Below are 23,451 nucleotides of genomic sequence, written 5' to 3'. Positions count from 1 at the left end.
TCATCGTGTGCTGTTGAAAGGTCACCATGGAGGGACATTGATGGTCTGTGAGATCTCAGAAATAGACAGTCACTATGTGATGGCACTGCTGACGCACCTTTCAAATCATCAACATACAGAGCGGCACCAACTGCAATAAGGTTTCCATTCGCTGTATGTGGTGCTCTGCCTCCTCGCAAAAATAAACATCACACATGTATATGGTGGTTCAGAATAGAAGTCGGCACTAACCAGCGTCTTCAAATCATTTCAGCATTTATTCATGTCCAAGCGCTACAGGGGATGAGGGCGGACATCCCCTGTACCGCTTGGATATGAATAAATGCTGAAATGATTTGAAGACGCTGGTAAGTGCCGCCTTCTATTCTGAACCACCATATACAAGACAGCATGATCCAATGGTTTTTGCCGGAGAGGCATCTTTTCATACGTTTGGACATTCGAGACCCATTGGTGACCGTAGCTAAAGGCCACCAGTGTATGGCAACTATATCTACTGTAAAAATATATTGTTCCTATGTACAACAAGATAGCTCCATTGTGGGGGATTACACCAATGTGCCAGTATCATAATATGTCATCTCAACTTGGTCTTGCTTGCTTGTGGTTGTTCCACCAAGACCTGGGTTTTGGTTGTAATCACTACCTCTACACCATGTATAGCTATGGCACAGGCGCTCTACCCAACCTAAGACCAATGCAAAGGCAGCTAATTATTATTGTAATGTGAGTAGAATTGTGCAGATTGTTTTGGAACTGGATGATAGTGGTGGTCTTTCACTGATGACCATTTTTCATCAACCAGGTTAATTGCAGGCCAAAAAGAATGAGATAACTGGTTCTGGTACTGTTGGCCAGTAGTAAGCAGTGTCACTGAACTCCATATGCTCCAATGTGCCAAATCTTCCATTTTGTCTACGCCCCATATAGGTTTTGGACACCTCACTACACAGTTGATGTCTCTGGCGAGTGGTAAGGTTGTCATGGCTTTAGAAGGAGGACACAACCTAACTGCCATCTGTGATGCCTCTGAGGCTTGTGTGTCTGCACTTCTGGGCATGGAGGTGAGAACGAGATGGTGGGATGGGAACAGTCCATGAGAAGTGTTGGTGGGAGCCTTACTCATGCTAACTCTTATGTTCTTGCTCCAAAGCCTGCACCATTTGATAACAGTGTCATGCAGCAGAGACCCAACGCCAACGCAGTGACCACTCTAGAGAGAGTCATCACTATCCAGAGTGAGTGTCTGTCTGTTTTTAGGGATGAGATGGGGGTCTTCACCTTTACAATATGTTAATAGGCACCATTACTAAGTATGGGGAGAGAGGAAAAGATACAGTTCGGTATATTAATGCAAATGTCCATAAATTTACTTTATAAGTGGGAGGCGATTCCTGCATTTTGACGTAAATATGTAGGTCAATACAATCGTGTGGGCACAGAGGTTGTGTCCATTCAATTGTCAGCCGGAAGGCAGCTATGCTTTAATGCTGCCCTGCAATACTAATGATCATTTAACTCCTTAGCAGCTGTCCCCATTGCAGTTGCTAGGGCTGACCGTGTTAAATTAACAACCCTGGGCCCCAGAATTTTAGTGCACATTTCTGAATATTCTGCCGTACAGACTTGTTCCTATTACTATATTATATCCTCAAGGACACGGCCATTTTCGGCCATTGAAAGGGCTGTGAAAAAATTCTGTTCAATATAAAAGACCTGTTAACTTTATTCAGCATGGCCTTACGATTATGACAGCACTAAATTAGTATAGTATTTTTTATGTTTGACTATTTTTGCATGATCAAAATACTTTTTGAAAATTAGTTTTTGTTTTGTCTTTGCTTTTTATTAACCATTGATGCAGCTTCACAAGGCCTTGTTTTTTGCAGGACATGTTGTAGCTTTCATTGGTACCATTTTTGGGGTACATACTGATTGACTTTTATTACTTTTTTTGTCCATTTTTTTACGGCATTCACTATGCAGGATAAATAACATTCATATATAGTATGCCTTGTTACAATTGTAGTGTTACCAGTTGTGTAAGCTTCTTTTATACATAATTGGATGGCCGACATATATGTGACCACAGCAGGGAAAATGTATGCTTAGATGCCACTTCCTTGGTGATAATAGCTGATCGCCTCACTGACTTAAAAAAATAAAAATAAAAATGGTTTATCTTCATGAGGAAACCATTTTAAAGGGGTTTTCTGGTTTCATGATATTGAAGATAGGTCATCAGTATCAGATTGGCGGGAGTCCGACTCCCGGGAACCCTCACCAATCAGCAGTTTGAAGGGGCCACAGCACTCGTGCTACAGATGCGTTTATCTGTATACTGTCTAGATCAGGTATCCTCAAACTGCGGCCCTCCAGCTGTTGCAAAACTACAACTCCCAGCATGCCCGAACGGCCTACATGTATCAGTCTACAGCAGGGCATTGTGGGAGTTGTAGTTTTACAACAGCTGGAGGGCCGCATTTCGAGGATGCCTGGTCTAGATTATAGCGGCGGTGCAGTGGAATTCACCTGAATGGGACGAACAGATGTAATTACCCAGCACCACCACTACAATGTTGACAGCATGCAGATAAATACTGAAGAGGAGGCAGAGCTCGCATGGGAGCCATAGCCCCTTTCCACAACTGATTCATGGGGATGCCGAGAAACGGATCCCCACCGATCTGATATTTATGACCTATCCTGAGGAATGGTCATCAGTATCCTGAAACTGGACAACCCCTTTAAGGCACAATTTGACCCAGTCCTTGAGGGATTAATAGATACACCAGTAAACTAGGAATTGAACCGTGGAAGGACTCCAGAAGACAAAAATGCTTTCTTTATTTCCCACAGGCAAGCATTGGAGCTCCTTAAAAAACATTGCTCTCAGCCACTCCATCTTGGAAGCACAACGAGGTGAGGTGGAGGAGGCAGAAACTGTTAGCGCCTTGGCATCATTATCCGTAGATACAGAGCAAAGCAATACAGACTGTATCTCCAGGTAACAGGGAGGGTGGTATATGGCATGTTTTTTCCCAGGCCACGTCACATATGAAAAAGAATGTCCAGGGTTTATTAAGTGATGGCTTTTATCCTCAAGAAAGGGCATCACTAGCTGATAAGCAGGGTTCCGACACCCCGCACCTCCACCGATCAGCTGGTCTTTGTAGCTTCATGGACAGAAGTCAGCACAGTAGCAGCAGCAGCTCCTTGTAGCTACAGCGTGGTTCTCATTGACGTCAGTTGGAGCAGCACTGTAGTAGGGAGGTGCTGCCGAAGCAGTGTTGCTGGCTACACTCAGGCTGCTTTCACACTCACGTTTGGTGCAGATCCGTCATGGATCTGCACAGACGGATCCGTACAGATAATACAACCGCATGCATCCATTCAGAACGGATCAGTTTATATTATCTTTAACATAGCCGTCTTGAACACCATTGAAGGTCAATGGGGGACGGATCCGTTTTCTATTGCGCCATATTGTGTCAGTGAAAACGGATCCATCCCCATTGACTTACATTTGCCTCTGCATCGTCAGGCGGACACCAAAACGCTGCAAGCAGCGTTTTGGTGTCCGCCTCCAGAGCGGAATGGATGTGGAACTGATGCATTCTGAGCGGATCCTTATCCATTCAGAATGCATTAAGGGCAAAACTGATCCGTTTTGGGACCGCTTGTGAGAGCACTGAACGGATCTCACAAACGGAAACCAAAACGCCAGTGTGAAAGTAGCCTAGAAAACCCTGGACATCCCCTTTAAGATACAATATTGTTACTGGTTAGTTTATCCGTACAGCCTGGCAATTACTAATTCCACTTCTGTGTTCTTGCAGACCATTGGAAGAGCCCATGGAAGATGAGCCGGTGGCCTAATCCCCTTCTTGGGGACTCCACACATCACAATCCTTTTTTTATTTTCCTTTCTTAGTTTTTGTTATGGTGATCGGTTTATTTTTTCTATTAAAACCAAGAAACAGACAAAAAAAAAAAAAGAAAGAAAAAAAAAAAAAAAACGCCAGAAAACTCAATGGGTCAGATGTCATGTGTCCCAGTGGGCAAGACTAGCACACGCTCCCTCCCTATCCTCGGGACCCCTCACTTACACACCATGCTCAGTCTGGTCTCCTCACTAAATGCTACTGCCAATGTCTCATTGATCTGTGCCTCGTACATCACCAATGCACGCATAAGGTCCCTTTAATTGTGCCACAAATCTCAGAGTGTACCCATCACCTATCCAGTCAGCCATGTTGTTGTCCGAACTGACTGAGGACTAGGAGCCAAGGAAGCAGCTTGATGAATATTGTTTGCCTCACAAAATGGTTACTTCCAATGGGTTCAGGCAACATATGCACTTTATTGACCCCCCCATTCAGTTCTGACATTTATTCTATCAAAACAAAAAAAAGGGATACTATTTTTTGTAGACTCCTGAAAATCCCCATTTGCGAGAGTACCAATATATAAAATGAGCTTCCTCAGGGTTTGGAGATATTGCTTCTTAAACACAGGTATTCCTAACCTTAAAGGGGTTGGCCAGTTTCCTATATCGTGGACTTATCCTGAGGATAGGTCATCAATATAGGAAACTGGCCAAACCCTTTAAATGTGAAGGTACACGTGAATGAATAAAAACTGACTGCGATAAATATGAGAGCCTATAGGCCTCATCTGGACAGACAAAATGCTGCCTTGTTGACCATAGCAACCAATGACATTTCAGCTTTCATTTTCTAACCTGCACTGGGAAAATGTAAGCTGAAATCCCATTGGTTGCTATGGGCAACAGCTGCTCTGCACCAGTTTATATAAATGAGACCTATCTTGTAGATTGGGATTTATAATACTGGCGTATGTGGATGCGTGGAAGTCGTTCAGGACAGTCTTTAGTTGCTTTTTTTTATGTCAAGAATAGCATACACTGCAGCACTGTTCTTGCCATGGAAATGCATTAAAAGATCTATTAGAAGTCAATTGGATCCATCAGAGTTTGTTCAGAACCATGTGGAAATGGATCCAGCAGAAGTGTCATGACTGCTACGTTGGATTCACACACTGGGGAAGATTTATCAAAACTGGTGTAAAGGAAAACTGACTTGGTTGCCCATAGCAACCAATCAGACTCCACCTTTCATTTTTCACAGCCTTTTTGGAATTTGAAAGGTGGAATCTGATTGGTTGCTATGGGCAACTAGGCCAGTTTTCCGTTATACCAGTTTTGATGAATCTCCCCCACAGTGTGTTTTGTGGCATTTCCTTGGATTTTTATGGGTCAGAAAAACTGCAGCTTTAAAGGCTATGGACACCTTTGGTGCCAATTCTTTTATCATTGCATTTTATTCATTTTGAGCTAAAATCATATATATTTTTTCAGTTGGGCTTTATTGTAAAAAAAATTTCCACTACAGTTTTCAGTTTCAGTGCATTTAAAGACCATCGCTTTCTGCCTCACACTGAATCTGTCAAGGAGCTTCTCCAACCGATCTATCTGTAGCCTTTATCTCTGAACTCCTGACTGATTATAAACATTCATTATAGATAAATGCTTTTCAGGCCTCATGCACACGACCGCACCGTCTGCAAAACACAGATACCGGCCGTGTGCGTTCTGGACTTTGCAGAACGGAAGGTCTGGCCCTCAATAGACCAGTCCGTGATACAGACAAGAATAGGATATGTTCTATTTTTTTTTTTTTTTGCAGGCCCGCAGAACGGAGGTACATATGCGGCCAGCACATCGAAAGCTGTCCGCCCTATTAAACTGAATGGGTCCGCATCTGAGCTGCAAAAAAATGCGGCTCGGATGCGGACCCAAACCACGTTCGTGTGCATGAGGCCTCAGACTCATAAGAATATGGCTTAATTAAGTGTTTATGAGCTGTTAGGAGTTCAGCGATAAGGGCTATGGATCGAGCAGTCACAGCAGCTCCTTGACGGATTCTTTGTAAAGAGTGCCATAGTCTGTAAATGCACTGAAACTGAACGTAAATTAATAAAGACCTATTGGATAAAAGGATTTTTTGCCCAAAACGTGTAAAATGCAATAAGAAAGTTTTTTTAAATGCTGAAAAAAGCTTGTCAGATCAGGCGCTAACTAAGCCTGAGACGTAACGACTAAATTTCTGACTACTTACCTGTGTTTATGGAGAATATCCTTCAAACCTATTCCTTAAATGGTTGTCCCACAATTATTATATTAAACGCCTGACTTGTGGGGGGAAGGGGGCTCCAGCTTTTGGGCAGCCCAGTTATTTGGGGGAACATGCCGTTTTTGATCATCAGTGGGATTGGAAACCACTTGCTTTTGGGCTTGGTAAAAGACTGAAAATTCTAGTCTGAGATATCTTCTTTAAAGGGCAGATTTGTACCAACAAAACTGGCTGTCCTCTGTTGCATGTGTGTTTGGCAGCTGAGGGCAGTCAGTGCAGTTGACCCTCCAGAGCAGAATGCCATATTTACCCCCCCCCCCCCCCCAAAAAAAATGCCCTAACAAGACAATCCCTTTTACAGACAAGTTCAACATGAAAAAACTCCCCATTGGACGCCAAGCCCTAGAGGACATGACAATAAGTGTCCCTCTACATGTATGTGTATGTGTGTATATGTGCATCTTACTCATTAACCATGTCATTGTCCCAGGGTTGGTATGTGCGTGTCTGTTAATGTGAACGTATACACACAGCTCATACAGCTATTCAATTGGAGAAGTTTTATCCTGCCAAGGACCAAATTGAAAGAATTGTGGGGATTGAAGGGTTTCACTTTTGCAATCTTTGAGATATTTATTGCTTCCCCCCCCCCCCCTTTAATTCATATATTATGTTAATAATGAAACTCTTTGACTGCTATGCAAGTCAGCCCTCTATAAGACAATGATGTAGCCGTCAGGTGTAGAGAATCCAGTTCCGCTAGGGGATGCCAAGCTCTGATTGGAATTTTTGGCCTTTTGGCTTCACACTACACACTTCTATGGACAACCGGGTTTATATTTAATATGTTGAGATCTATTTCTTTGACATTTCCTAGAATGGAAACACTACTGATTCAATAAATGTATAGAGCGTTAGTGCAGCCATTCTGCAGGTTGAGCCAGCGAACCAACATCAAAGCCAAACCGCAGTCCAGTAACATTATAAATCCATTATTCAATATGACGTACCCTAGCAGAATTTGTATTTCTGCTTGCATGTTGCTTAGCAACCACTTGACTTTCCTGTCAAAAATTATAAATTTAGCGGAGCACTACAAACTATCCCTCTTCTTTTGTCAAATATTTTTCTATGGACAGTTACAGGTTTTCCCATTAACAACATTTCTCACCTATCCATAGGATTGACAGAGATAGCTGAGCAACGCCCCCATTAGTCCCATAGATGTGAATGAAGCGGTAGTCACGCAGGCACAACACTGGACCATTCACACAGGGAATTAAAGATTCCTATTTTCATGACAGGTGGGGATTCCAGCAGTCGGACCACCAGCAACCATAAACTTCTCACCTATCCTGTGCATAGGTGATAAATGTTATTAATGGGAAAATATTACAGTAAGGCTACTTTCACATTAGCGTTTTTTTGCGGATCAGATATGGATCTGCAAAAACGCTTCCGTTACCATAATACAACCGGCTGCATTCGTCATGAATGGATCCAGTTGTATTGTCTTCTATAGCCATGACGGATCCTTCATATAGAACATTGAAAGTCAATGGGGGACGGATCTGTTTTCTATTGTGTCGGAGAAAACTGATCCATCCCCATTAACTTACATTTTGTGTGAGGACGGATCCGTTTTGCTGAAAATTATTTTTTCAATTGGTCTTTATCAAAAACATTCAGATGATCTGTCACAAAGGGTTGAATGTCTAGCTGTGTGAATTGTACTTTCACTTTGTGCCAGTCATCTAATAAACCTTATTTCTAAATTACTAAAAGGTCATAAGCACTTATTTAAGCCACATTCTTATCAGTAAGATAAGAATTGAGCTATAATGATTGTCAGAGATAAGGAGCCATCAGCTGAGCTGCCCGACGGAACACAGTAAAAATACAGATCCTGCTACTAGAGAATCTCAAGGCTGTACAGAGAAAGGAGCTCAACATTTTTAATAAAGATCAATTGAAAAAGTGATTTTAGCTCACAATGAGTGGCCAAACATATGAGACATGTTCTTGTATGGTCCTTCTGCAGAAGTTCAGCAGGGATGGGTTTAGTAGTGCCCACCAAATTTCTTTTATTAGGGCATAGGACTTTAGGTGCCATGTGTCAGGCATGCCATCCGTTTGTTTTTTTCCGGATCCATTGTAACAATGCCTAAAACGGACAAGAATAAGACGGGGCTACGGAACGGACATACTGATGTGTGCTGTCCGAATTTTTTCCGGACCCATTGAAATGAATCCTATCCGCAAAAAAAAACGGAATGTACACGGAAACAAACAACCTTCGTGTGCATGTAGCCTTAGGCTGTGTTTTTTTAATTTTAGAAGAACAGATCAGCCTGTGACATCTATAGCGTCTTTTTTTTTTAACCACTAAATCATGTACTTTACCAGTTCAGTCTGGTGTCTCCTCCGTGCAGATGGCATTTCAAAGAAAAATACTAATACTGTGCCTCATGTAAAAAAAAAACCTCGTACACGCAAAACCTGATGGTGTTACCGATAGCAACCATATTCCAGTGTAGACTAGAAAAAAATGGAAAAATCGGATTGGTTTCTCTGGACAATGATTAGCGCCATACTTTATAGTTGAAGGCCCAATGTTCTCAACCAAGTGTAATATCAGATTAATACACTACTAATGGATGCTCAACATATTAAATGGGAGATTTGGTCACGGACGTTGTTTACATTATACTTGTTCCTTCCGAGGCCAGAACATTTCAGAATGGAGGGGGGGTAATGGGATCAGGTGCGGGTGGATATACCTTTGAAAATGTCTTAAGGCTCCTCTCACCATCACACGCAGTGGACTTGTGCAACTGTCTCGTAATTTGTCGTGTAAATAAATATATATATTTTTTTCTAAATTAATAAAGAAAACCTCACATGTTGTTCGGCAGTATTACGTGCAGAGTCGGGGGCCTCTGGGTGGACTCCATGAAAGGCTGGTCCACTGTAAACCCCCCTTTTTTGTGTGTCTCTATGTCTCCCTCACATGCTGTGGGTATGAATTTTCATCTGAGTATTTTGTAATATGTCCTGTTTGTCCTTGTATAAATAAAAATGTGCTCAGACTTGCAGAAAACCCTGTGGGTGTCTGATTTGGGGTGAGGGTTAAGAAAGATGACTGACATTATTTGTTTAAGGCTATAAGGCCATGTTCACACCACATGATTAGATCAGCAAATTTAAGGGGGTGTCTCACTTCAATTGCATTTATGATGTAGAGAAAGTTAATATAAGACACTAATGTATTGTGATTGTCCATATTACCTCCTTTTCTGGTTTGATTTATTTTTCCATCAATATACACTGCTTGTTTCCATGGTTACGGCCACCGCTGCAATGCAGATACGAGGTGGCCAGGATGGGATCTGCTGAGCTTGCGTGTCTGTACACGGTCCTGGCCGGCGCCTTTTCCTATAGTGTGTAAGCACGACCACTGCTGCTGTATTGCAGGGTGGTCATAACCATAGAAACGAGCCGTATATAATGTGATGAAAAATGAATGAAGCCAGCAGAGGCAATATGGAGAATCACAATACATTAGTAAGTGCCTTGTATTAACTTTCTCTACATGATAAATGCCATTGGCTGAAGTGAGACTGCCTCTTTAAGGTTACATAGTAAAATGATGTACTGTTTTTTCAAGATCTCTGCTTGTTGTCATTAGAAGAAACCTACATTGTTTACTCACATGACATACAAATCTGTCCTGGTCATGTGATGGACACAGAGGGACAAGGGACAGCTCTGCTAACTGAACTGCAATGTGTCCATCACATGACAGACTGAAGGTTTCTATGGAATGACAGCAAGTGGAGATCTTGCAGGAATTGATGCAGAAAATATATTATACAATTAAAGAATGTTTCATTATACAAAGTATTACATTATTTGCTGTAACCATAACACCCCTTTAGGGTCCATTCACACATCCGTATGTGTTTTGCGGATCCGCAAAACACGGACCCTGGCAATGTGCGTTCCGCATTTTGCAGATTGCTGGCACTATAATAGAAAATGTCTAATCTTGTCCGCAATTGTGGACAAGAATAAGACATGTTCAATTTTTTTCAGGAACGAAATTGCGGACCCGGAAGTGCGGATCCGCATTTCCGGATACGGACAGCACATAGAGGTGCCCCATAGAAATGAATGGGTCCGCAATTCCGTTACGCAAAATGCAGAACAGAATTGCGGACGTGTGAATGGAGCCTTAAGGGGGTTGTCCAGGTTCGGAGCTGAACCTGGACATTTCCTCTTCTTCACCCAGGCAGCCCCTCTGAGTGCAGCATTTCATGCTCCGATGCTCTTCCTTCCGCCTAGCAGTGTTTCCGGTGACATCACTAGCACTAATGGGCAGGCTTTAGCGTAACCTAGGATGTTTTACAGGCTAAAGCCTGCCCATTAGTGCAGGTGACATCACCAGGATAACTGCTAGGAGGAAGTCTCCATCTAGCATTCCCATACAGAGACCCGATATGTGACCATATCTGCTGAAAAAGCCCTTTCCCTGCGTGATTCATGCTCTAATGCTCATCCCAGAGGGGCTGCATGGGGTAAAGAAGGGGTTATGTCCAACCCCTTTAAAAGACTTGTGTTTTCTGTATCTCCATGTGCTTACAGAAGCTATATTACTGAAGTATTCTCTCCTAAAAGTATTGCTGTTAGGCCCCCTGCACACGAACGTGTGCTTCCCGTTGCCGTATTGCAGACCGTATTTGCGGATCCGCAATACACAGGTGCTGTTCCGTGGGCATTCCACATCCCGGATGCGGACCCATTCACTTGAATGGGTCCGCAAATCCGGAGATGCGGAACGGAATCACGGAACGGAACCATACGGAAGCACTACGGAGTGCTTCCGTGGGGTTTCGTCCCACACTTCCGTTCCGCAAAATGATAGAACATGTCCTATCTTTTTGCGGAACGGCCGGATCGCGGACCCATTAAAGTGAATGGGTCCGCGATCCGCTGCCCCACGGACTATGTTCGTGCATTGCGGCCCGCATTTTGCGGGCCGCAGCACGACCACGGGGTGCACACATTCGTGTGCAGGGGGCCTTAAGGGAAACATATTGTACCTTCCAGAGGCAATATAAGAAGCCACATGGAGTGCCTATGGCTCTGTACTGCGGACCTATAGGGACTTGGTATGCCACCATACTGGTCTGTGCTAAGAGCTTTCTGCATGCATGCACCAAAGATGGAGAGAAAAATGCACCAGTTTGTATCCGTCCTGTAAGGATCATGGAATACTATGAAGAAGTTTTTGCCATTTTTACACCACTCACTCCAGTTTTGTAATGTCGGTGGAAAGTGGGTGTGGTTAGCTATGCTAATGAGTTCCACTCCAGATTTATCATTAAGACTTTTTTTTTATTTTTTTTAAAGGGAACCTGTCACCGGGATTTTGTGTATAGAGCTGAGGACATGGGTTGCTAGATGGCCGCTAGCACATCCACAATATCCAGTCCCCATAGCTCTGTGTGCTTTTATTGTGTAAAAAAACCGATTTGATCCATATGCAAATTAACCTGAGATGAGTCCAGCACCGCATCCTCAGAATCTCCTCCTTGCTCCCCGACATCAGAAAGCCAGAGCGCTGTAATCTCGCGATGTGCGAGTAAAGTGTGCATGTGTGTGGGGAGTTTCTAAGAAAAAGCTGTTGGCCAAATGACTGTTAGGGCTCATGCACACAAACGTATCATCTTTCTGTGGCCGTTCTTTTTTGCGGACCGTATATGGAATCATTCATTTCAATGGGTCCACAAAAAATGTGCATTCCGTATTTCCGTTCCGCAAAAGAATAGAACATGTCCTATTATTGTCCGCATAACGGACAAGGATAGGACTGTTGTATTAGGGGCCAGTTGCTCCATAAAATACGGAATGCACACGGACGTCATCCGTATTTTTTGCGGACCGCAAAATACACACGGTCAAGTGTATGGCCACCTAAGGCTTATTTTCATTGTCTGAAGAAATCAAAACTTTAAAGAGGACCTGTCGCCTCTCCCAACATGTCTGTTTTAGTAACTACTTCAATTCCCCATACAATAATCATTCTGGAACATCTTCTATACTGTAACTGTATGACAGTCCGTTCTTCAGTTATTGCTACTAGAAGTTTATTGAAGGCACAGCCTGCCCCCCTCATACCCCAGTTGCAAAGTCACTAATACATTTTTAGTAGCAATAGCTGAGGAATGGACAGGTGCTCCAGAATCATCATTGCATGGGGAATACAATTATTTAGGAAAACTGGCGTTAGGAGTGATGACAGACTCTCTTTGACAGAGAATATTATAGCACAACCATATTTATAAAGTATCTGACTGCCATTTTGTCTGTGGTTCTTATGGCTGGCAGTTTAGGGGCTGTGGACTATTACTATCTACTTCAACGTTTTACTAATACCTTTTATGTATCTGCCCCCCTTCGTGTTGCACTTGTACGTACAGTTTGACTGTCATGACATAGAATCGGGTGGAAAATCCCTTTACTTATTTTAACAGAACAGAAACTGAAATATTTAACATCCTGAGTTTCTTAAAAATAGGAACAAAAGAAGAAAATTCAAGTCCACCTTTCCAGTAAAATGCAGATCATTTCCTGAGCGACAGTCCGGTTGCCTTAGTCTCTTTTCTGCATAGTCCCTGAGTCCAAGCCCCTTACAATATAAGGGGACAGAATAATGACAATTAGGGGACAGGTACAATGGCGCAGAAAGTTCAGCAGGTAGTAGAGCAGAGGGGGGGATACTGGAAGTGGGAGCGCTTGCTGGAGCTTCAGGAAAAGAACTGACAGCAGCAGACAAATGCCCCTTTTACGCCAGCTTGGAGTGTCTGTGTGCAGTCTGATGAAGAGTGGGCAGTGCAGGGCAACTCCCAGTCCTAGAGCGTTCCCTGCGCTCCTCGTCACTGATGAAAAGGGTCTGGTCTCTGGCCGTATCCATTCCGTCTTCATACACCATTTAGAGGCAAGATGGATGGACCTAGCACCAGTCATGAAACAAAAAGAATTAAGGGGGTTGTACTTCTCACTCTAAGGCCTCATGCACACGACCGTACTTTGCGGTCCGCAAAACACGGAAGCCGCCTGTGTGCCTTCCGCAATTTGCGGAACGGAACAGCCGGCCCATTGTAGAAATGCCTATTCTTGTCCGCAAAACGGACAAGAAAAGGACATGTTATATTTTTATTGCGCGGCCACGGAACGGAGCCACGGATGAGGACAGCACACGGAGTGCTGTCCGCATCTTTTGCAGCCCCATTGAAGTGGATGGGTCCACACCCGAGCCGCAAAAACTGCGGCTCGGATGCGGACCAGAACAATGGTCGTGTGCATGAGGCCTAAAGCCTCATTCACACATCAGTGATTTCCATCAGTGACTGTGACCCAAAACCAGGTGCGGCTCTAAACACAGAACAGGTGCAGATCTTTCCCTTATACTTTATGTCTGTGTGGCCACCAATCCTGGTTTTGGCTCACTATGGCTACATGCACACGAACATATTTTGTTTCCGCGTCCGTTCCGTTTTTTTTGCGGATAGGATGCAGACCCATTCATTTCAATGGGTCCGCAAAAAATGCTGACATCACACCGTGTGCTATCCGCATCCGTATGTCGGTTCTGTAGCCCCGCAAAAAGAATACAGCATGTCCTATTCTTGTCCATTTTGCGGACAAGGATAGGCATTATTACAATGGATCCGCAAAAAAAAAAAAGGATCCGCAAAAAAAAAAACGGATGCCATGCGGACATCATCCGTTTTTTTTTTTTTGTGGACCGCAAACCACATACGTTCGTGTGCATGTAGCCTAAAGTGTATTTTCATCAATTACTCTAGCTCCCATTCCTCCTTGGAATGTTTTTTCTTCAGATTTACCTCATTTGCAGTTTTATCTTACCCCCCACGCTTGAATCCTACTTCTTGGTTTCCCAAGTGTCTGCTATCCCATCACACGTTCAGGCAGTGAGACGTGTCCTGACAGAACACGTGACACTAACCACGCTCCTTGTTCTTACCAATGACGCTAGTGCGTCCTACGTTACAACACTCCAATGCAGGACGTAACCTACAGCAACCGAATATCAATAACTGATTTGCCACAGGCAGTTTTGATAAATGGTGGGGAAAGTGGTATAACTACGATATCTGTCTGGTGGGATACATTTATATTAGTGCCACGGTCCCTTTAATGACTGCCTGACAATGTACACTGTCTGCTTATGGACGCCTTACATGAAATATTGTGAATCGTGGCAGATGGTATGGTCCATCCACTTGCCATGTCACCCATTTAGGGACACAAGGAATGCTCCAATCCTGTCATGTAGTAGCACTGTGTCCTATGATATGTCAAGGTGATACTCACCATGAAAGATCCACTCCGCACGCACTCATTCCCCAGTACACAAGAAGAGCCCCAAAAAGCAGACACATTGAAGACCGTACAAAAAAAGCAAAACTACGGTCGTGGGGAGCGTTACGTTGCAAGAAGTATCCTAAGAGCACACCTGGTTGAGAGAAATGTAGTCTAACATTACATCATCATCGTATCAGGTAAGATGGAAGAAGAGAAGGAGCCATAGGAAGGGCAGGGGTGAGCAGGGACTATGCATTTCTATGTAGACTGGATGACTCTGTGACAACCCTATAGCTACATAGCAGCTCACTTCCAGGATCTGACTACAGGAAGATCAGGGATGCTTAACCTGCAGCCCTCCAGCTGTTGCAAAACTACAACTCCCACTATTCCCTGCCGTAGGCTGTTTGGGCATGCTGGGAGTTGTAGTTTTGCAACAGCTGGAGGGCTGCAGGTTGAGCATGCCTGGTTAAGAGCATACCAAGAAATGAATGACATGGTGAGACTCAGCTGTCATCTCACCATGATATCACTTACCTGTAAAGATGCCAGCGACAACCTGGTGGGGGAAGTGTGCTAGGATAAGGAGTCTGGACACTGCAATCCCCACCATCAGTAAACTGTACAATATGAGTGGAAGAGTCCGGATCATGCCCCTGAAGAAGATAATTCTAGGTTAACATTTGTGTACCTGGTGTGTATGGGACCAAGGTCTATCAGAAGTGTACTTGTTGCCAAAGGAGATTGAAGGAATTCTGCCCACATCAGTGGCAATGTTCTCACGTAAATTAGATTTGGAGGGGATGGGGGTTATATATGATTGGAAACTCCACGTTACATTTTCAGCTTGTGTCTGGAGTTCTTCTTTAATAACATACAAGAGAAATAAGCAAGGGCTTTCTAGGATAGTCTAAAGAGCAGGTCCTTTGTGTCTCACCTCTGTAACCGGTCAGTGCAGAACATTATTATGGGCCACAGAGCAGCTCCGGTGATCATGCAGTGTCCTGAAGGACTTCCTGAGAACAGTATTTAGGGTTAGTGTCACATATCTAGTCCATAGCAGCTATATAACATGTGAAAAAAATGTTATACATGTCTGCACTGACCAGGGCCCGTCTCACAAGTGGAAGGAAACTGCTTTAGGTTATAGACGTCATGTAGACCACTTTCATGGACCCACCAGAATGGCCGCTCACCGAACAGAAACCTGTGGATTGAGAATATCAGGCCTTATACACATGACTGTATGTTTTTTGTGGTCTGCAAAATACACATAACGGCCACTTGCATCCCGCACATTTGTCGGTCCACATAGTAGAAATGGCTATTGTTGTCCACAACACGGACAAAAATAGGACAAGTTCTATCATTTGTGGGACGGACACACGGATGCAGACAGCAAACTAGTGACGGGCCTTTGCAGTCCCACAGAAACAAATCGGTCCATGTCTGAACGGCAAAAAATGAGGATCAGACGGGGACCAAAACTATTGTTGTGTGCATGAGGCCTAAGAAAAGCGAAGTATAATATCATACGGTTAATAAATCGCACCGGAACTCATCTAAAAATTGTACTTGGAGTTGCTTCTTCATAGGGCTAGCATTGCAACAAGAGCAAACTAAGGCGATATATACCTTAAGATGCTTGAGGGGTCACAAATTTGTTATGTTCTAGACATAAGGCCTAATAGTTTTATACGTCTCTATGAAATCTCTGTAGTGGTCAGCTCCAGACAGTCCTGATGCATGGATGCAGTTTCCTCCAGAAACGAGGTCTGTATATTAGGCACCCATACGCCATGGTCACCGATGCTCAGCTCTCGGCACAGTGTGACGTTACTGGTGGATACGGAAGCTCTGGAGATAGACTCCATCTCCTCCATGTATGCGGCAGAATTTTACTTTCACTATCATATGAAGTAGAATGGTCCACACCCTCTTACACAGGGCAAGTTCCCTTTTCTTCCACCATGATTACAGTAATTCCATAAATAAAAGAAAAACTCAGAGTTTTCCAAACGCATAATATTTCTAATACACTTCCTGTCCCCAAAGTGCCCCCATTTTTAGATTCTGCCACAGGTCAAGTGACCTTTCACATGATATTTTGCGGCCTATCTAGGGACATCCTGTTTATCCCATGACTTAGTGAAGGAGCTAAAAGTCGCAGCCCGGTATATGGGACATTTCTGGTGCTGAGCTGCAGTGAACGGTCCCAGCAGGCGTAAGGACACTGTGGCTTTGTCAGGAACTCGGGTGGTGAGTGGTTGCAGTGGGAAGCAGGGCAGCAGGTTGAGAGACACAATGGCTGTGTCGGACCTTGGGTGGTGAACGGCTATGCTGCGAGGCTGGGCAGAAGACCGAGAGACACACTGGCTCTGTCAGACCTTGGGTGGTGGCTGGCTATGGTTGGAGGATGGGCAGGGGACCGAGAGACACACTGGCTGTGTCAGACCTTGGGTGGTGGCTGGCTATGGTGTGAGGATGGGCAGAAGACGAGACACACTGGCTGTATCAGACCTTGGGTGGTGGCTGGCTATGGTGTGAGGATGGGCAGAAGACCGAGAGAGACACTGGCTGTATCAGACCTTGGGTGGTGGCTGGCTATGGTGTGAGGATGGGCAGAAGACCGAGAGAGACACTGGCTGTATCAGACCTTGGGTGGTGGCTGGCTATGGTGTGAGGATGGGCAGAAGACCGAGAGAGACACTGGCTGTATCAGACCTTGGGTGGTGGCTGGCTATGGTGCGAGGATGGGCAGAAGACCGAGACACACACTATCTGTGTCAGACCTTGGGTGGTGGCTGGCTATGGTGCGAGGATGGGCAGAAGACCGAGAGACACACTGGCTGTGTCAGACCTTGGGTGGTGACCGGCTATGGTGCGAGACTGGCCAGTAGACAGTTTTAGAGCCTGCTATGATTCATGGGAAATGTAGTTTCAGCATTTAAGGAAACACCACACATTAGCAGAATGAGGACGTAAACAAATGGCATGTGACAGGATCCGTGAAATTGGATAGCTTTTTCTTTTTTTTTTTTACAAATAATTGTCAAATCTTGTCTGTTGCATTACAGGATCCACTTTTCCAGTCTCTTCCTGGTCCTGCAGGGACTGGACGCAGCCGGGATAGGAGCAGCGTTGGGACTGCAGACAGTTGAGTGGCCTTTTTTTATGTTCAGAGGGACAAGCTCTTAAATGACAAAACTGCTGTATTAGGGTATTAGCCAGACATGCCAAAAATGAAGAAACTAATCCACTAGCTCATCTCTATTAGTACACCCCTGTAATATGAGAGCCATCGAGACCCCTGAAAACAGCAGGTTTTGACTGCAGTAAGATGCGTCCGGCTATACATTTCCACTGCAGCGGCCACAACATGGTAAATGTAGTATTAAAGGGGTTATCCCATCATAATGATCACTGTTAAATCTGTTAATGATTTGACAGTGATCATTTTTGTAAATATACTTTATTAACAAATTCCCACCGATTAGGAGAAAATTCATCCCCACTTACCTTATTGTTGTGACTCGGTCTCCCCTGGTTACGACCACCGCTCTTCCGCAAAATCCCGATGGCCGGGCCACTCGCTGTCCTGAACGCGCACGCTGCCGCGCATGCGCGACGGTGACTTCTTCCCGGCCAGAATAGTATAGAGCTGCGAACGCGCACGCCGGCTCTGTACTATACTGGCCAGAAATAAGTCACATTGCGCACGCGCGGCAGCGTGCGCGTTCAGTCCAGCGCGCGGCCCGGCCGGGAGAAGACTTCAATCAAGATGAAGCCCGCCCCCAGCCAGAATCCAGGAAGTGAACGCGCGGTGGCAGCAGGTAAGTATGAAACTGCTAAGTGGGATAACCCCTTTAAAGGGGTTGTGTCACTTCAGTATCATGTAGACGCAGTTAATACAAGGCACTTACTAATGTATTGTTATTGTCCATATTGCTTCCTTTGCTGGCTGGATTCATTTTGCCATCACATTATACACTTTTCATTTTCTCTCTGGTGGCCGGGACCATAGCAGCGCACATAGGCCTGTGCTTCGTATAGTGTGCAAGCACGGTCACTGCTGCTGGATTGCAGGGTGGTCATAACCATGGAAATTAAAAGTTTATAAAAGTGATGGAAAAACAAATCCAGCCAGCAAAGGAGGCAATATGGATAATCACAATACATTAGTAAGTGCCTTGTATTCACTTCCTTTACATTATAAATGCCATTTGCTGAAGTGAGACAATCCCTTTAAATGTGGCCATCAAAATGAGTAGTCGTCCTTGTACTAACTGGATGGACAGAGTCTGCCAGAGCAACAGCTGCTGCTAGTTAGTCGCTCTCTCCTCACAGAAGGGGAACCTGAGCGGGTGTCCCCTCTACGATGTCCAGGTGCCCTAACAGGACAGAAGAATTTATTTTTTACAAGGTGCCCTGCACCCCGCAAGGTCATTTTCCCAGTGTATAAACTAGCCCAGTCTTCTAGAAGGTCACACTGGTTTATAACTCACCACTTAAAGACAAGATTCAACCACTCGCAGATGACGCCCTGCCACAGGACAGTGACTCCCAGTTGATGATGGAGAGCAAACGCCAGAGGAAAGTAGAGTAGAAATATGCAGCCGGGATCCCCGAGGTAGGTTACCCACAGCCAGAAATCCTCAGTGCCATGGAGGTGTTCCTGCAGGTAACCAGCCAACGCCACGCCAGCCCTGTGCACCTCATCCATCTATAATACAGTAGACAGTCCAGTAATAGGTCATCTTTTGCCATTAACACCTAGGGTGAATACCACAGCCAGGGGAGTTGCTAGGCTAAAACATTTGGGGCCTGGGAACCTGATGTTTTGTCCCAGGCCGCGAATATACTGCCTGCCAGGCAGATACAACTGTATTGCCGTCCTCAGGACGGCAATACAATTGAATCTAATGCACTGCAAGATCTGAAGGACCTGTAATGACATCACAGATCATGTGATCAGAGCAGAAGGGCAGGGGTTGAGAAGGACCTGCGATGATGTCACCATCATGTGACCAGTGCAGGAGAGGACGGCAGTGAAGAGGAGAAGAAGCTGTGGTGATGTCTGCTACATGAGGAGAGGTAAGTGAAGGGAGAGGCGGAGCAATGTTGGGAGTCAGGGGCGTCGTTAGGTCAAAACATTCGGGGCTTGAGCCCTGGATGTTTTGTCCAGTGCCCCAAATGTTATGCTGGTAGCATTTTTTAAATTTATTTGGCTATTCCAGGGCCCTTTAATATTGATTCGACCTGGGCAGCCCACCACAGATCATCCCCCTACCCCCCTTCTACTTGTTCCACTACTTGCGGGCTGCGCGGGCATGAGTTGAGTCACTTCAGTGCGCAATCTCGTCCTACGCGGGTGGTCACGGGATCATGCGCCGCAGGATGGGATTGCGCACCGAAGTGACTCAACTCATGCCCGCGCAGCCCGCAAGTAGCGGATCAGTGGAACAAGTACAAGGTGGGTGGGGGGGATGATCTGTGAGGTTGCCCAGGGTCCACTCCCATCAATATTAAAGAGCCCAAGCAAAGATTTCTGCAGTGGTGAGGAAATGATATATCAGTAGGCTATGCCATCAACGTTACATAGGTGTGGGTGCCGCCTCTGGGACCCTCTCCTATCAACAGAACATGCACAGCCACACTCCCTTCCCTGCTATGGGAGTTAGGGCACATTCGGACGACCGTAGTGTTTTGCGGTCCGCGCATTGCCGGCACTATGATAGAAATGCGATTGTGGACAAGAATAGGACGTGCTCTATCTTTTTTTGCGGGGCCGCGGCACGGAACAACAGATGCAGACAGTCCTCATCTTTTGTGGTCCCATTGAAATAAATGGGTCCACACCCGTTCCGCAAAATTGCAGAACAGATGCGGACCCATTCATATGGTCATCAGTCCAAAAGCAGTGAACTGAGAGATGGCCGCGCATGCGCAGTATGCTTGTCCATTCACCAGTCACCACTCTTGGTTGGCTATTTTCAGAACTCAGCAGTAGCGCGCAGGCGTGATGTGCTCTCCTTGGCTTGGGGGCCTCCATTCTACAGCTATGAGCAGTTTCCAGACATTGACCGCATACCAGCAATATCTGAGAAGGTCTAGACTCTAGAAGGTATATTATATAATGTGATAGTCTCCGATACCACGTGTCAGACATGTTCCTATACATGTCTATGTGACTACCTATAAGCAATGGTGGGGTGACCAGTCCACGAGGGAAGCTGAGCCCAGGCAACTGCCAGTGAATGCTGAGCCTGGTAGTCCCAGAACTGCTGCCCAGTGAGAAGTCCTGGGGGCTCCAGCCTCCTATACTTTACATTATCAGCACACACGACCCCCATATATCTACAAGCTGCGCACCTTTCCTCCCTGCATCTCCTAGAAACGGACCCTGAACCACGTGACCACTTCCTAGCCCCGCCCACCTACCGCTATAACTCCAGCCGCCGGGTACACAGGCACTTATCGCAGGCAGTTTGAAGGAGTCGCCTGGCTCTCCTCCCCGGTGATTGACACGTCACTAACCGCGCCCCTTATTTTACGTCACCCAACAGACCCCGCCCCTTCTACGCAAAGCCAGACACGCCCAATCTTGCGTGATTTAGTATGTCACATGACCTGGGCGAGCTAGAGGGCGGCGCCTGCTGTCACCTTAGCTGACAGCAAATAATTACTACTACTAGTGATTATATTATTAACCATTTCGTGACCTCGGGTACTTTTGGGTTTTCCTATGGGCATAAGGCTAGAGCTACCATGCGGCCAATCAATGCTATATAAATGATTCGACCCACAATTAAAGGGGATCTGTAGCTTGACATGTCTATTGCAGTAAATAGTAGCGGTCTCCTTGAAAGAAACAATTCTGAAACATCTTTTCTCATAACGTTGTGTTGTTCCTCTGTTATCACTCCTGGAAATGTACAAATAGATTGACTCCTGGGTTACCATTCCCCTTGAATGAACAGGGACCGGCTCCCAGATAGTAACAACCCAAAGTCGATGTATTCATACATTTTTTTAGTAGGAACAACAGAGGAATGAAACAACAAAGAGTTGGACAAAAAGGTACCTCAGAATGAGAGTGATCGCGACTGATGCTGCATTTTAAAAGGGGGTTGCGAACCCTTACGAATTTTCTATATTTCTTCATAAATTTGACCAAAAGCGACATAAGATCTCCACACAAGTCCGGAAAGTAGAAAAAGATAATGAAACGAAACAATTTCTAGTGATTTATTGAGGACAATGATCCAATCTCATGTCTGCGAGTGGTAAATGTATGTGAGGCTTTCAGTATCCGGAGCGACCCCCACCAGTAATTCCTTTGTACGGCTTCAAGTCTGTAATGTTGGTGGTTTCTTGCCATGAACTGCTCGCTTCAGGTCCTTCCACAACATTTGTACTGGATGAAGGGCAGGACTTTGACTTTAACTTGATTCTGCTTTAACCTTTCTTTGGTAGAAGAATTTGTGGGCTTAGGACTGTTGTCTTGCTGCATGACCCGCATTCTCTTGAGACTCAGCTCACTGACAGATGCCTTGACATTTCCTTCACAATTTGCTGGTATAATTCAGAATGAATTGTTCCATCAATGATGGCGAGCCGCCCTGCCCAATGTGCAACAAAACATGTGGTACCACAGCAGTGCTTCACAGATGAGATGAGGTTTCTATGCTGTAATATGGTGTTTTCCTGTCACCAAACATAACATTTTTCATTTAAACAAAAAAGTTCTTTTTTGGTCTCATCCGTCCAGAAAACATTATTCTAATAGCCTCCTGGCTTCTCCAGATGATCCTTAGTGAACTGCAGATGGGCATCACTGTTCTTTTTGGAAAGCACTAGATTTCTTCTTGCAATCCTGCAATGCACACCATTATTGTTCAATGTCCTCCTCATAGTGAACTCATGAACGTTAACATTAGCTAGTGTGAGAAAAGCCTTCCGTTGCTTTGAGGTTACCTTAGGTTCCTTTGTGGACTATTACACACCTCGCTCTTGGCGTGATCTTTGCTGGTCGACCACTCCTGGGGAGGGTATTAATGGTTTTGAATTTCCTCCATTAGTACACAATCTGACTGTGGATCGGTGGAGTCCAAACTCTTTAGTGATGATCTTGCAACCATTTCCAGCCTGATGGGCATCAACAACTCTTCTTCAGAGGTCCACAGCTATCTATTTTCTTTGTGCCATGATACACTTTCACAAACATGACCAGACTTTGATAGATCCCTGTTGTCCACTCACACCTGATTGTCCTCCCATTGACTGAAAACACCTTCAAATCATCTGCTAATCCTAAAGGTTCACATGCTATTGCCCCTTAGGCCTCTTGCACACGACCGTATGGCTTTTTTTAGTATTTTGCGGTCTGCAAAAAATGGATACGTAAAAAAATACGGATGATGTCCATGTGCATTCCATTTTTTTGCGGAATGGAACAGCTGGCCCCTGATAGAACAGTACTATCCTTGTCCGTTATGCTGAAAATAATAGGACATGTTCTATCTTTGAACGGAACGGAAAAACGGAAACGGAAGGCATACGGAATGAATGGAAAAAAGAAACGTTCGTGTGCAAGAGGCCTTCTAGACATGATATTGGATCATTTTCCCCAATAAATAACCAATTCTGATATTTTTGACTCTTGTGTGATTTAGTTATCTTTATCTACTTTTAGGACACTGTACGTATCAATAGGTTAAGCCAATAAATGTCCAGTGGGTGCAGGTCCCGTTCCACCTCTGGGATTTGCTCCTTTCTCCAGCACGGTGCCCACCATGAATGGAGAGGATGCTGCACATTAACAGCTTTCTCCATTCACTGCTATGGGACATCTGAAAATAATTGAGCAAGCACGATTATTGAGATAGGAGCTGGTCCCAGAGGT

General features: G+C 44.9%; 2 protein-coding genes across 11 annotated transcripts in view; one reads left to right on the top strand and one right to left on the bottom strand.

Moving 5' to 3' along the window:
• Window positions 1-7,544, top strand: part of HDAC5 (histone deacetylase 5) — an 85,354-nt gene extending 77,810 nt beyond the window's left edge. For 8 of the 9 annotated variants that reach the window (XM_040438826.1, XM_040438825.1, XM_040438823.1 and 5 more), the window contains 4 exons: window positions 931-1,064; window positions 1,154-1,238; window positions 2,860-3,007; window positions 3,840-7,544. In XM_040438826.1, the coding sequence (XP_040294760.1) occupies window positions 931-1,064; window positions 1,154-1,238; window positions 2,860-3,007; window positions 3,840-3,879 (407 nt within the window). In that variant the 3' untranslated portion in view covers window positions 3,880-7,544. The remainder of the gene's footprint in view (window positions 1-930; window positions 1,065-1,153; window positions 1,239-2,859; window positions 3,008-3,839) is intronic. The other variant, XM_040438824.1, reaches the window with a different exon arrangement.
• A 5,105-nt stretch (window positions 7,545-12,649) lies between these two features.
• G6PC3 (glucose-6-phosphatase catalytic subunit 3) lies at window positions 12,650-21,089 on the bottom strand. Of its 2 annotated transcripts, none has more exons than XM_040438829.1 (7): window positions 20,988-21,089; window positions 19,052-19,269; window positions 15,653-15,753; window positions 15,484-15,562; window positions 15,084-15,202; window positions 14,556-14,697; window positions 12,650-13,170 (listed from the first exon to the last, which is right to left on the bottom strand). In XM_040438829.1, the coding sequence occupies exons 2-7, from the start codon at window positions 19,267-19,269 to the stop codon at window positions 12,810-12,812; spliced, it is 1,020 nt and encodes a 339-aa protein (XP_040294763.1). In that variant the 5' UTR covers window positions 20,988-21,089; the 3' UTR covers window positions 12,650-12,809. The 2 variants fall into 2 exon arrangements, with proteins under 2 accessions (XP_040294763.1, XP_040294762.1); XM_040438828.1 differs by lacking the exon at window positions 20,988-21,089 and adding an exon at window positions 20,919-20,967.
• Between the last annotated feature and the right edge of the window lie 2,362 nt (window positions 21,090-23,451).

This window comes from Bufo bufo, chromosome 6, assembly GCF_905171765.1.
Source record: "Bufo bufo chromosome 6, aBufBuf1.1, whole genome shotgun sequence".
Taxonomy (NCBI): domain Eukaryota; kingdom Metazoa; phylum Chordata; class Amphibia; order Anura; family Bufonidae; genus Bufo; species Bufo bufo.
The sequence above is the reverse complement of the archived record's forward strand: the minus strand, read 5'-3'. Positions and strand labels throughout refer to the sequence as shown.

What these genes read in the sequence shown, in the direction of transcription:
- G6PC3 (XM_040438828.1), bottom strand. An exon ending in TGCACTGACCGGTTACAGAG is followed by an intron (nt 15,203 to 15,483) that starts GTGAGACACAAA and finishes TATCTTCTTCAG; the next exon opens with GGGCATGATCCGGACTCTTC. An exon ending in TGCGGAGTGGATCTTTCATG is followed by an intron (nt 13,171 to 14,555) that starts GTGAGTATCACC and finishes GACTGGTGCTAG; the next exon opens with GTCCATCCATCTTGCCTCTA.